Raw genomic sequence first — 13,923 nt, 5'->3', positions numbered from 1 at the left:
TGATGGAGAATGTGATACTGTAGTTAGTTTTTCTACCAAATGCCCCAAGAACCATCTTGTCCTCACAAACTACACAAAGAGCAAAGCGATTTTATATGCAGATCTATCTGTTTGTCTCTGCCAAAAAGCTATAACTGGGTCATGGATCTTCCAGCCGGCAAATGATTCAAAGCATATGTTCATTCACGCATGAAAAAAGCTTTTAACATGGCCATCCAATGCTAAAAAGGGGAGTCTACAGGAAAGTTCACAAGACTCTCTGAACTTAATAACCCTATTAGGATTATGAAATAATGCTGTTATTTGGTCAAATAGAGGCTGCAGGAGTGCCAATAATTGTGACTTAAAAATCTATATCAGTTGGTCTCTATTTATTTAAGAATGAAAGTTGGATGGCTCTTATTTCCCAGTGTTGCGTTAAGCTAATAACTACAAAAACTGTTTTCATAAATCTTACCACTATATATTTAAGAAGTGTATCAATTATTATGGGGCTGACTGGTAAAAATGGGCAATGAATGGCGGCACAGGGTAAAAGTTAAATCTTTCATCTCCATTCATTGCATTGAGTAGGTAGGAATCTGTTCAGATTGATCATAAGATTTGGTGTTGACATAGTGGACTATTCCAGAGGGAAATTCTGTGTTGCCCTTTTATTTCCTGCACCTGTGTGGTCTGTTATGAGTGGCACTTGACTAGTAACTAAAGGCAAGTGAAAGCAAGAAAACAGCTCACTTCAGCTACAGCTCTATGAAACATCTCTTTTCTTTAAGTATGTCAACCCACATAAAACAGGATGGTGTAGGTGAGCATAACGGATGTTGAGTGTTGTAAATGATAACTGTAAAGCCAATTTTATATTTGTGATGTTTGAGCCAGGGGTGTGTTATGTAATTATTAAAAGTTTTATTCATGACTCCTTTTGCAATTTAATTCAGAAAGTATCGCCACTAATGGAACACAAGTACTCTAGAATGATGATGCGCATCTCTTCACGTTGTATAGCAGTGGCGGGCTGTGCATTTCACACCTAGGCCTTCAGTGGTGTCCTACCTGGATCAGTTCACCTCTTAATACCATCATTATGGTGCCTGGGCTATAGAACCCAGCAAGATTATACAGACGGGAAGTTTAACAGAGCGCTGCTTCACAGTGGCACTTTTGCCGCAGATGCGGTTTGAAAGCACTGACTAGTGTGTGTTCTGACCGCCCAATAAAAGGACTGGAAAATAGCAACATTATTTGCTCACCTGCTAGATGGCCCCAGAGGGACCAACCTGAAATCTTATGCACTGCTGATTTCTGAAGGCAGATTTTGACCCTGGCACCATATGATTGCTGAAATATGATTAGAAATATGATGGCTGAAATATGATTAGATAGAAGCTTGAAACCTAAACTTGCACTCCAGACAGAAGCGCAGTGCAGTGCAGATGCAGAGAATACATTTTTGGGAATAATTCAATGCATGTTCCTGAAAAAAGGAAATGGGCCAGTTGAGAAGGCTTTGCTGGCCCTGACTTCCTGCCACTGCTGTATATAGGTTTTATATTAACTACATGAACATAACTTATCAACCTAGTGAAGTGTTTTGGGAGCAGGATCTTGAATAAAGCTGTAAGATCAATATCAGATTTGTTCATTTTCTTTTCTAGCCAACACAGATGGGTACAGTGGCCATGATGACACAACCTACCATGATGTACACGCAGCCTGTGATTAGGCCAGCTAACCCTTTTGGCCCAATCTCAGGCGCACAGGTAGGAACAAAGGAGCTCTTCTGGACTGTTAACCATTGCGCCATGCCACAAATGTTATAGAAAGTCCTGATGTGGGTTTCCAGAATAGATTAGAGAAATATAGTAAATTACTGGATTTCTAATGTCTACTCTGAGAAACATGAGACGCTGTTGTCTAATCTGCTCCTTGGAATATTTGAAGCTTTGTTCAGAAAGCACCTGAATGAATTCCATGCTCCTCCTTGTTCCATTTCAGCACTTTTCTGAACAAGCATGGATGCATTGAGATATGGCTACAGATATGCATTCCATTCCAATCTGTAAAAACAAAAACAATGCTTATCCTGCTTCTATCATTACCACCTTCTCATCTCTGTAGTATGCTAGTGTGCATACTTCAAAGAAGCAGACCTTTCCTCTGATCCTAAGACTTGCATTTTGAATTTCTAGCCACTCTGGCTCTGTTTCTTTCTCCTGTGGGTGTGTGTGTGGGTATGGGTGTGGGTGGCCTCCTTCATACTTTCTCATTCTCTCTGAACTAGCCCTCAGCTGCCTCTAGTCCCTCCAGTCAGAGTCCTCTCAGGCCTCCAGGACAGGACCCCTTTGCACAGCTTTCTCTCAAGGAGTTCCTTTAGAGACACTTTTAGGTACAGCAAGTTTGGGCCATGTGTGTAAGTGCTGCATGTTTATAGCACTGGGTCTGCTTCTATTAACAGCTGCCTTAACATCTACATCTGGTTTGCTTTTACTTTACTGATCATTTCTTATTATAGAAATAAAAACATGCTTCAAGTTTAACATAATTTCAGATCATCTCTGTTTTTTGTTCTGCGCTGCTGCTTCTGCTGCTCATTTCATTGGTCGTGTTCTTCTTTTTGATTCATTGCATTAGTCATTGTCCACCTCGAATCAAACATGATCACCTAATTTCTGTGGCGTTTATTATTACTACTACTACCATATGTTGTTCTATGCTCTTTTCACAACTTTGTGTTCTATACAGTATCATGGGTAAATATTTACTCTGTTCTACATTGTTTAGTGCTACAAGTTGGAAAGGTGTTTTTTTTTTTTTTTTTTTTTTTTTTCTCTACACAGTATGTCTAACATATTTGAAGGCACTTATTAAAAATTTGACTCAACTCACTTTCAGAAACCATTTTGTCCTCCTCAGGCCTCCCTTGAATCAGTTTTACACCAGGGAAGGGATGCAAGGCTGTAACTCAAGGCCTAACGGAGTCTGTCATTTGACTCCTAATATATTTGCCAAACCCTTGTCAAGATGGCTCAAACTCTAAAGTTGGCTGGAGACAATTGCAGATCATCCATATACTGCTTAGACACTGTTTTTCTGCCCCACTCTCAATTAACTCACAGATTGAACATATTTATATTATGGTTGTCCCTGCATATTTGGCTCCATCCAAGCCTTCAGCCCCGGCAGGTTTCTTTAGTACCTGTTGTTGAAAAGCACCATCCCCACAACATGATCCTACCAGTCATGCTTCAGTGTTGGAATGGAGTTTTCAGTAGATGAACAGTTTTGGATTTCTCCTCATAATGTTGTGTGCCAGTAACAAAAGGCTTAAATGCAGTCTCATTCTGTTTTTGTTTGGATTTTTGTAAAACTAAGTCACACGTTGGTTTCTTTGTTGTTGTTGTTGTTTTCCCCTTCATAATTTGTCGCTATTTTGTGTGGCTTCAGGACATTAAAGTTAATTTCATTGTCAGTATGTAACAAAAGATCATGAGGTTTGTATGTATAATGTCTTTGTGTATGGTGTTTATTGTTGTTTTTTTTGCCTTTTCCAGATGCAGTTCATGTGAAGTTAAAGTGAGTGTTGACTCCTGAGGATGAATCAGTCTCCAATCTCAAACCTTTAATCTGTCCCCGGTTTACTGTTTATCTCTGCGCTAAGGGCGTGGCCCCAGTACTGAACCGGACAGGAAGCTGGGTAGGAGGGTGGGTTCTGGGGTAAAGGGTTGGTGTATTTGTAACAGTACCACAGCTGCAGGTGTTTTACCCTGGAGCAGACTGTTCCTAAATGACTTGTATCTGTAAAGCCACACAGGTAATTTACTTGGTAGGGAAGTGGGATGGGATCATTACACATTTCTAACTTGAATAAGAGACCAGAGTGGGGCTGGTGTTCTGTTCTGTTTGTTTCTGTATTTTTCTTTTCTTTTCCCTGATCGCTTTTTTTCCCCATGGTATTATTACATTTGCAGTAGACATTCCTTGTGTATTGTTTGTATTTATTTATGATTTACCCACTAAAGACATGACAGGAAACATGACATGATAAATGACCTTATTAGTCTGTTTCTTAATGGGTGGTGTGTAAGAATGGATATGCTTTCATGTGTATGAATGCAGAATTCGATTTTGAGTGTGTATAACATGGAAAAAGAAAATCAAACCACCTGTAAAGTTAATCACAGAGCATTAAGTATTCGTTGAACCCCATTTCATTTTCTCATGCAATTATTTGTAGTACACAAACTCACCCCCCTGCGTTTTGTAAAGGAAATGGGAGGAGAGTACACAACTTTTCACATGGCTAATTCTGTGCCTAGTTTTTTGTTTAATTTAATTTGTTTTGTTTGTTTTTTTTCCAGGGAACATGTATCAGACTGGTATCACATTTGTGATTCTGCAGAATTGCATAAGGGAGGAGCTGTTTTGCTTTATGCTTGGCATGTCATTATTTTACATTGACAATTCTACAGCTGCCTTTCCAACTTGAATGTGTAAAGTAGCCTTCATGCTTGGGCCATCTTTCTTCCACTGGCACTAGGGGGTGGCCTTCACTGAAGCAGGAGCACAGGGAAATGGGTGTATATGTCACAGGTTGCCATCATCAGGGTGGGGTTGTTAATGTCTTTGTAAATTAGCAGTAGGAGCGGTAGAACTTGGGAAAAGAGATGCACTGTTGATCGGTGCTTTGTGTAAATAAACCCAGACCCTGTCCAATAGGGGAGCGTGTGAAAGATGGTCCTAATATGAAGTGATTTCTTTCCATTGATTAAGCATACTTGCTTCATTGTCCCTGCAGATTCTATTTTTGTTTATAACTATATGAAATGTATGTGAGCAGAACTTGGTTGATTTTCAAATAAAAAAGAGCAGCTTCCACAAGTTTTGGATGCTATTCATTTACATATAAAATTTTCAGAATTGTTACAGATTAGAAGTGGACAAATCAGAAGATTACACCAACAAGGACCGTGATGACACCACAATATAAATACATTACTATAGAGTTGGTAACCCCTTTCTTTTGCATCTTTAACAGCTTCCACTATTCTTAAAAAAGTTACTACATTTTGGAGTGTTTCTGTGGGTGTTTGATATTAATGCCGGGGGAATTTCTTAAAACATTGTCTTCTGTTTTGGGGCCAGGATCATAAACTCTTCCACTTTTAAATAATTCCACTTGCAGTTGATTTGTGAAATATCTAGCAGGAACAACATTTTCACAAACTGACTTATTGCAAAGATGACGTCCTAACACAGTACTAAACTTGAACCCACAGAGTTGTTCAGAATGGCCCTGATTGAAGCACCCGAATTAAAAAATTAAGAGGGGTCTCAATACTTTTATTCATATAGTGTATCAAAACCTATAAGCAAACCCAGAAGTAATTAAATAATTTCCCTCACGGGATTAATAAATTATATCTAATAAAGTCTAAGCAGGTTAGTGAAATTGCTATGATCTCATTTTTCCTGGTTATTTATCTGAAAAGCTAAAATTGGAACATATTACTTTAAGGTGTATGATGAGACAAATAAAAAAAAGTGTGTGGGTGGGTGTGTATGCATGTTTTTTTACTGTCATGTTTGTGGGGGAAAAAAAGTCAACAAACCATGGGTTAATATTTTGCACATAAACAATAATACCACATATCTAAAACTAATTCTGCCTTTGAATATTAATTTATTTAAATCAGCAACTCAAGTGATTTTGTTGGTGCTGGATTCCATTAAACAACTTAAAGCCGTAAATTAAATTAATCAAGCACTTCTCATACATGACTAATGCTACCTGCCCCTGCAGTAGTCAATGACCGTTTGCGTTCGAGCTAATAACCAGGGCTGATGGGTTTCAGTACGTTTTCCACCCTGATTACATCTCCCAAAAACTTTAGTGTTTTAAAAGCGGGAATTGTTCCTTCTATTTCTCAGCAATTGATGTTTGGATATTGCCTGTTCCAAACCCTTTTTGAATCTTTTAACATTTTTCACAATAGAAATAATAGAATCTTTACATCATAGATACATTGTTTCGGCTTTTACGTTGCCCTTTTAATAATAGTTTGCTAGTATTTTTAACAAGGCCAATCTGACATCCCTGTCATTAACTGGTTTAAGAAGAAAGATTAAAGAAAATATAGTCTCTCTAGGTCTTTATCTATGATTAATATTTTTCATTTATTTGCACATCCAAATTCTAATAAATGTACAAATTCAGAACAAGTTGCAAGTGCTTGTTATTGCAGTTAGTGTAAGTGTACATAGCAAAAGTACATACAAAAATGCAACATTGTCGATTTGTCTATTGCTGCAGATGTATGATTTATGCTTTATAGAGTTTGAAAACACTTTTAATTGTAATCTGCTGTAGCAGTTGCGTTGAGTAGAACTGTCGAATTACTGGAATTTTTGGCGAACCATGTTCCTTGTGAGAGTCCCATCTTCGGCCTGCAACTGACTTAGGTGTGTTAACGTGTCCAAATCCTCAAACTCGGTTGGTAAAGAATGAAGGGGCATGGCCTGGCCAACCACACTCAGCAGATTCTGGTCTGAAGGACCCAGGTGCAGCAGTTCCTACACACACACACACACACACACACACACACACACAGACTCACACGTGTTCACTTTCTGCTCACAGGAACAAGGCGAGTCAGTGTGTCTGAGCAATGCCAGACTCGTCTATATTCCTGCCAGGCAATGAGGAAAATTTAGAGTTTCCACACATCTCTGACACATCACACTCTCAGCTACAATAAAAATCTAAAGTGTATTAGTACATTGAATATATCTGACTAAATAACGTCAGAATCTGATTTTATTTCCACAATCCTGCCAACTCAAAAGTGTAATCAAATCTAAAGGATTAGCAATAAGAGTGCAGTAACCTCACATTCTGAAAAGTGATGCACCTACAAAGAGAATGGTTTACATTTTACCTGTCCAAAGAAATTTTTTCAAGGTAAGAATGCATGCTTTCCTATGCAAAAATAAAATATATCCCTGTTCCAAAAGAACTCACCCCGGATTGGCTCTGGCTGCTATACAGCAGTTCACGGAGATTCACACTAGAGGAGGAGGACATGCAGCTGCGATCCATTTCATCTTCTTCCAACTCCCTAGACTGCTGGTGCGGTTTCTTCTCAATTTCCGCTGTGGTGTTTGGGGGGGGGGAAGGGGGGGGGAGACAGAGAACATTCACATGGATTGACGGAGGAGATGTTGCGAGAAGACACAACAATGATGCTTATCCACACGAGGAAGTGTTCAGCTACAACATGTTGACATTCACTGATTCTTTCTCACTAATAGTTATTTATCTTAAGCAGGACTGATATAGAGGATGTGACTTTATGTGACCTTATACAAAGTAGTAGTCTGAGAGCTGCTTAGTTATCTGTATATTCATCTGTCAATTAATACAGTTTTATTCAACAGCTGCTGGAAACACATTTTTGGTGCATGGGTCTTGATCAACTTGATTTCTATTTCTGTTTGATTAAACAATGCATTTAAATGAGATATGTGGCTTGTTATGTGGCCGCTAAAATAAATTTAAAAAAAGCCAAATAATAGATTTTTATCACAATTTCAATTTCTGCCGGCATTATCCTTATATTAAAAAAAATGGAAATGTTTTTTTTTTTTATATTGCTTTCTAACCTTGGCTTATTAAATAAAACTAAATATAGCTAACAGATTTAAACTTAGTCAATTAGACCTAGTGAATTATTTTCTTGTCTTTCTTCTTCCTACTTTTATTTACTTTTGTTGGTAGAAAATTCAAAATGCTGTAACTTTATTGTGATTGTCATGGACTGTACATAGGACACAAATATCAGTTTAGGGATATTTTAAGGTTTATAGACCATATACAAATTTATTATGTGAACGATTTTTTGGAAACCGCCACACATCAAGTAAACTGTAAGACTAATGTGTTAATATTTTTTTTTTCAGGGAAAATAAAATAGATTTATTACATAAAGTATAATACTAGTGTTGTAACTATTTAGCCTAATATAACATTTTTCCTGAGATATCAATCAATAGAACATATTAGGGTCCAAGTTGACAGTAGTGTTTTGAGTTCTTCAAGCTTGGATTAATCTTATTTAATTTAAGGCGTCTGCTAAAAGCCACAAATTTTGTAAATGTAACTACAATTTCATATACTATTGTCAAAAAATAAAAACTTGATCCTTGTCAGTAAAGTATCAGGCCTTGCTCAGTTTCTACACTCTAAGCGCCCTCTTGTGGTTAGTAAATTTTAAGAAAAGCTGTTTGAGCTTTTGTGTGGAAGAATCACCTGCACTTTCAGAAATGCTGAGGTTCTCCAATAAGTCTTCAGTCTCTGTCAGGAACGTGTTCCTGCAACACAATTTGGGATGTATTCGAATTCAGAACAGTTTATGCAGTTATTTACGATCACAATACTGAGAAATCAATGTTGCACATAGTCGTCTTAATAAAGTAAGTCATATGAGTCATAAAGAAACTACGGCGAATGCCAATGGCAAAAACCAGTAGCTCTCAAAACAGAGACCAGGCCATAGGGGTCCATGTGGTAGTGTTGTTAGTGTTTTATTATTATTATTATTATTATTATTATTATTATTATTATTATTATTATTATTATTATTATCATTATTATTATTACATATGTGGGGGTTGCCAACCGACCATTGTCGAAGTAACAGTTATTTACCTGTTTGACTGATCACCTGAATTAAATAAGATTAATCCAAGCTTGAAGAACTCAAAACAGTAGGACTACTGTCAACTTGGACCCTAATATGTTCTATTGATTGATATCTCTGGAAAAACGGTATATTAGGCTAAATGTTATTGCTAAAACATCTACATCAAATGCTACATCTGTTGCTGAAAGGGTCTGTAAAATGTCTTTTGCAATGAAATTGTGTAAAAAATATTTAAACAGCACCTTGACATTTTTAAATCATTATAGCGACGCTCAGACAGATACTTCATGTGCTCCAGGTTCTCCTCCTGCAAGTTTCTCACGTCTGCCTCCAGTTCTGAGACTTCCTTATTATAGGTAGCAATCTGACATGGGACAGGAGTAAACACACACACACACACACACACACACACACACACACACACACACACACACACACACACACACACAAATATATAACAAAGTACATACAGTAACTGCTACATATCTATGTTTTGTAGTATAGTTATAGTTTTGTACTATAGTGTAGTTTCATATATATATATATATATATATATATATATATATATATATATATATATATATATATATATATATATATATGTATGTATATTCAGACAAATAGAGAGAAGATCTGTCTGTACATGTTGTATGAATGTCTCACCGCCGTCTTCAACCAAAGGTTATTTTCAATCTCCTTAAGACTGTGTTTGTCAACTTCTTTTAATGCAATCTAAAATAAAACAGGGTGTGAGTGCTGTAGCAATTTACAGTAATATAATATCAATTCAATTAATAAATAATTTGTATTTAATATGCACAAATCTGTGATTGATATGTTTCTACCTCTGTTGCATGCTCCTTCACTCGTTCGATCACCTGGGAGATTTCTTTCTCAAGCTTACAAGTGGCGTCTTCCACAAAGCACAGGAGGCTTTCTGTGATAGATTAAAAAAAAAAGACTTTTATTTATTTAGGGAATACTGATACAAGATAAAAGATACTGAAAAGAGATAGAAATATACAAAGAATTGCAGAAGATTGAAATTTGCGATTTTGGAATGACAAGGTCAATTCAGTTATTATTATTATTATTATTATTATTATTATTATTATTATTATTATTATTATTATTATTTATTTATTTATTTTTTATGTAGACTGAAAAGATTTGGGTTTGAGATCAAAAGATGAATGTGAGACGTTTTTAGGGCAACAGCTATACACTATGGGCAAAAATATGTGGACACTTTACCATAAGATTTTATATGCTTTTTATCTAATTTTATCTTTAATCCCCATTTGCATTTATAATAATCTCCATTCCTCTGGAAAGATGGTCCATTGTAAAGATTTGTGCTCATTCAACCACAAGGGCATTAAAGTCAGTTACTGATGTATGGTAAGGAGGCCTGGAGTGCAGTTAGCATTTTAATTCATCCTAACCTACAGAAACCATATCTTCATGGAACTGGCTTTGTGCACAGGGGCAATGTCATGCTGGAGAAGGGTTTGTGTTTCCTAGCTCAGTTAAGGGTAAAATGTAATGCAACCACATCCAAAGACACCCTATACAATTGTGTGCCTCCAACTTTGTGCTGAGTCAGAAAAAGAACTACATATGGCTGTAAAAGTCAGACGTACAAATACTTTTGTCCAGGTAGTTGCATTTGACCTCAGGCTACCCAATTTTTAGGCAAGCAACAAAATATTAGAACATGTGACTAGCAGGTGTTTCCTGTTACTCAGGTGTGACCCGTTAGATTGCTAGCTCAAGTAATAAATGAATGCTCTGAATGTTGACACTTGATTTTAGCTTTAAGTTCCATCTGTGATGACAAAGGATAAGCCAACATGAATATCAGAGGGCTGTCTATGGGAGGTAAACAAATCATTTTAAAGCTGAGGTGTAAATCAGAGGTATTACCCAAACACTGGACATAGCCAAAAAAACAATCTGGAACGTTGTACATTGGAAACCACTTGTGTATTGAGCAATAAACACAGAATCTTCCAAGAAAAACAACAGCAGCCAAAACACGATTGCCACAGGGCAGGGGTAAAACTATTGCAAATAATCATTTAAAGAAGACTTCAAGAGCAGAAATATTGAGACCATATCACAAGATGAAAATCACTCATCAGCAGTAAAAATCAAAAGGCAAAACCGGAATTAACGAATAAGTACAGCGATGAACCACAAAAGATCTGGCACCAAGATTAACCTATACCAAAGTAATGGAAAAAGTGTATAGAATGAGAGGATCTGGGAATAATTTAAAGATAATACTTTCTCGGCATTTCGAGAAATAGACACGAAATGTAATCTATTGATTCATGTTCATAGACACGAATTTCCCTCTTTTCTTGTGAGGAAGACTTTTTATTTTATCCTTGTTTTTATTGCTTTATAATCGGTAAGCTACTCGCTATTATAAACCATCATCAGTTGTTTCTTCCAGTCAAAATACAGTAAATATATTCTCAGAGTTAATTAAGAAGACTGTGTTTCTTAGAGACACACATTTATTACAGTATAACCCTAACCCTTACCATAACCCTAACCGTATATTTTCTGCTTTACTCTCTGATTATCTTTGGCATTTCTGCCAGCATTACCCATGATCCTCTGTCTCCATTGCTATGGAGACCGAGCCAGACTGAGGCAGTTGTGCTGAGTGACACAAAAAAGAGGGAAATTCGTGTCCATAAACACGAATGAGTAGATTAAAGTATGTGACTATATCACGAAATGCCTTGAGACTGTGTTGGATAATAAGTTTATCTGTAAAATATGGTGGAGGTAGCATCATGGCACTTTGTAAGAAATACTGTAAATTGCAAAACACAAGAAAGGACTTCATCAGGGTGGAAAAAGTGGAAAGTTTTTATAATATCCAAGCCAGTCAACAAACCTTAACTCCAGTGAGCATTCGTTTTACGTTCAGAAAAACTGTAATTAGCTGCTGTAAATGCCTGGAAAAGATTTAGCTATCTTTTGCTAAAATCTGAGGTAAAATAAATCTAATCGGACAAACAAAGCTCACCTGACATTTCTTGAAAATTCCTCTGCATACAGTCGAGTTCTGCCTTGAGATTTTGCATCTTCTGTTGCTTCTCAACTCTCTCCACATTCTCATAATGTTGCCAATCTTTTCTCTGCCCCTGCAGTTCCACAGCCCGGACCTGTATGTTCTCCAGGTGCCTGCTCAACTCTAATGTACACATACTCATGCTCTAAAATCTGAATAAGCTCTTCCTTTGCTATAATAATGCTGATGCTAGTCAGAAATATACAGGTCCACATTTTACCAAAGATATTAGCATTATACACTACTATATACAGTATATACACTGAATAACTAAACAGTAACTGAAATAATCTGAAGCTGATTTTTTCGAGGTTTGCATTAGTTCATCTACTAATGAGTACATTTACACACAAAATACTATATTTCTACAAGTGATTTACAAATCAATCTGCTTATATCCAGCTTCCTAAATGTGGCTGAGTGGATTAGTACCTGTCAGCTCTTCTTGGTAGGTATGCATGAGCTCTCGGTTGTGCCGAAGTGCCTGTTTTATTTGTTTTTCACTAGCTATTTCTTCCTCATTGAGCACTTTCTCATGCTTCCTTACTTCCTGATTTAGCACACAGAAGTGTTTCCTTTGCTCCTTTTGCAACTGATCTCTCTGAAATACATTACCATCATCTTCACTATACATCTCTTACATACTGTATTAATTTTCTAATCACTGCAGCATTGATGATCCTAGGTAGGGCTGGGTGATATTACTGAAAATATTTGACATCCTATTAAAATATTAAATAACATGGACAATTCAATATGTCTTCTTCTTCTTTCCACTGTTCAATATGTAAATCTCGATATTTATTTCATTTGTTTAGAATAGTTTCAAGATTTTTTTTTTGTTTCCATTTAAAAATTGGATAAAAAAAAAAAAAACATGATTTGGATTCAATAGATGTTGTAACAAAGCACATACAAAATATTTAATGCAACATTTTAAACACTATCTAGACCTAGTGAGCACACAAAAGGGACATTTGAAACAAACATGTGTTTAAATATATCAATATAAAGTAAAGAAAATGTAAATGGTGTACAATCCTTTTCAGTAAATTGGTGCATGAACTATATCTGCTGTTTAGAAAAGTGCAGTTAGTTTTCAATATTATTTGATATTTAAAATATTACGACAATTTTACATCTTCAGCCAAATGATCACGATAATATTGCTAATATTTGATGCATCACCCATCCCTAATCATCTTTAAATAAGATTAAATCAGCACGAATACAAAGACCGAGCTGTGTTTTAATCATTTCACTGGAGTCTTACCAGTTCAACAAGGCGTTGCTTCTTGGCTTCCAGTTCCTTTATTTCATTTTCAAATTCTTCAATCTCTTTCATTTTAACTTCAATTCTAAGTAGAAGTGATCATGATCAGTTTACTTGTATGGCAATTTAAAGCTTTAAATACATTTCCAAATAAATATTAATTTTATGTATTGTTTATTAACTTACTGTAACTGGATGAAAGCTTCGGCTATTTGAACTTTCTTTTCTTTGGTTTTTTTGCCCATATTGCCTCGTGCACGTTGTTCTACTCGTCAACTTTGTAAAAAAAATACAATAAAAAAAACACTTGTCAATTGTTTCTCGATGAGGAAGTTTATCCTCACAGTTGCTTGGTTCACGCGCACACTGATTGTTGTTCCTGGGTTTGTATTGATACTGTTGCCATGGAAACCACCTTAAATCGTTCCTCTTGTCAGTCTATAGAGGGAGACAAGGATACGCGCGCGCGTGTGTGTATGTGTAAAAAGAAACACTCATCCATCTGAACACTGGGTGTAGGGAATATTATGGGAAAATACCTAATATTAACTATTTAAATTGTGCATGCAAATAATATATTCAACTCTCTCTTGCTTTCTATTTTCTTTTCTTAATTTAAAATATTTAATAGAACTACTTTTCTTTTTATATGATTGTATTTTTTCTTATTTAAAACCAGCCATTCAAACTCAGCACAAGGGACAAAGCAAATGGGCATAAACGAGCATAAGTCAAAACCAGTAAATGAGCTGTTCATGCATGCTGCTTTCTTTGAATGATAGAGATTTAATCTGCATTTATTAATGACACCGAAAACTATGTTCACAGAAACTGATTTCTGGAGGTGTTAATGAGTCCAT

The 13,923-nt window shown here is 36.2% G+C and overlaps 2 protein-coding genes across 52 annotated transcripts in view; one reads left to right on the top strand and one right to left on the bottom strand.

The window, feature by feature from the left end:
* picalma (phosphatidylinositol binding clathrin assembly protein a) overlaps nucleotides 1–4,878 on the top strand; it is a 36,489-nt gene extending 31,611 nt beyond the window's left edge. For 33 of the 50 annotated variants that reach the window (XM_083567617.1, XM_083567592.1, XM_083567585.1 and 30 more), the window contains 3 exons: nucleotides 1,656–1,760; nucleotides 2,282–2,386; nucleotides 3,552–4,878. In XM_083567617.1, coding sequence (XP_083423743.1) covers nucleotides 1,656–1,760; nucleotides 2,282–2,374 — 198 coding nt within the window. In that variant the 3' untranslated portion in view covers nucleotides 2,375–2,386; nucleotides 3,552–4,878. The remainder of the gene's footprint in view (nucleotides 1–1,655; nucleotides 1,761–2,281; nucleotides 2,387–3,551) is intronic. The other 17 variants (XM_083567578.1, XM_083567576.1, XM_083567580.1 and 14 more) reach the window with 1 other exon arrangement.
* A 782-nt stretch (nucleotides 4,879–5,660) lies between these two features.
* ccdc83 (coiled-coil domain containing 83) lies at nucleotides 5,661–13,450 on the bottom strand. 2 transcript variants are annotated; one of them, XM_083567648.1, is made up of 10 exons: nucleotides 13,250–13,450; nucleotides 13,064–13,148; nucleotides 12,223–12,391; nucleotides 11,746–11,913; nucleotides 9,545–9,636; nucleotides 9,363–9,431; nucleotides 8,942–9,063; nucleotides 8,306–8,367; nucleotides 7,019–7,149; nucleotides 5,661–6,570 (listed from the first exon to the last, which is right to left on the bottom strand). In XM_083567648.1, exons 1-10 carry the CDS (start codon nucleotides 13,306–13,308, stop codon nucleotides 6,394–6,396), a joined length of 1,134 nt encoding a protein of 377 aa, XP_083423774.1. In that variant the 5' UTR covers nucleotides 13,309–13,450; the 3' UTR covers nucleotides 5,661–6,393. The 2 variants fall into 2 exon arrangements, with proteins under 2 accessions (XP_083423774.1, XP_083423775.1); XM_083567649.1 differs by lacking the exon at nucleotides 11,746–11,913 and having other exon boundaries at nucleotides 13,250–13,433.
* Between the last annotated feature and the right edge of the window lie 473 nt (nucleotides 13,451–13,923).

The sequence above is a fragment of the Silurus aristotelis genome (genome assembly GCF_946808225.1).
Source record: "Silurus aristotelis genome assembly, chromosome: 18".
Taxonomy (NCBI): Eukaryota; Metazoa; Chordata; class Actinopteri; order Siluriformes; family Siluridae; genus Silurus; species Silurus aristotelis.
This window is presented reverse-complemented; position numbering and strand designations above follow the sequence as displayed.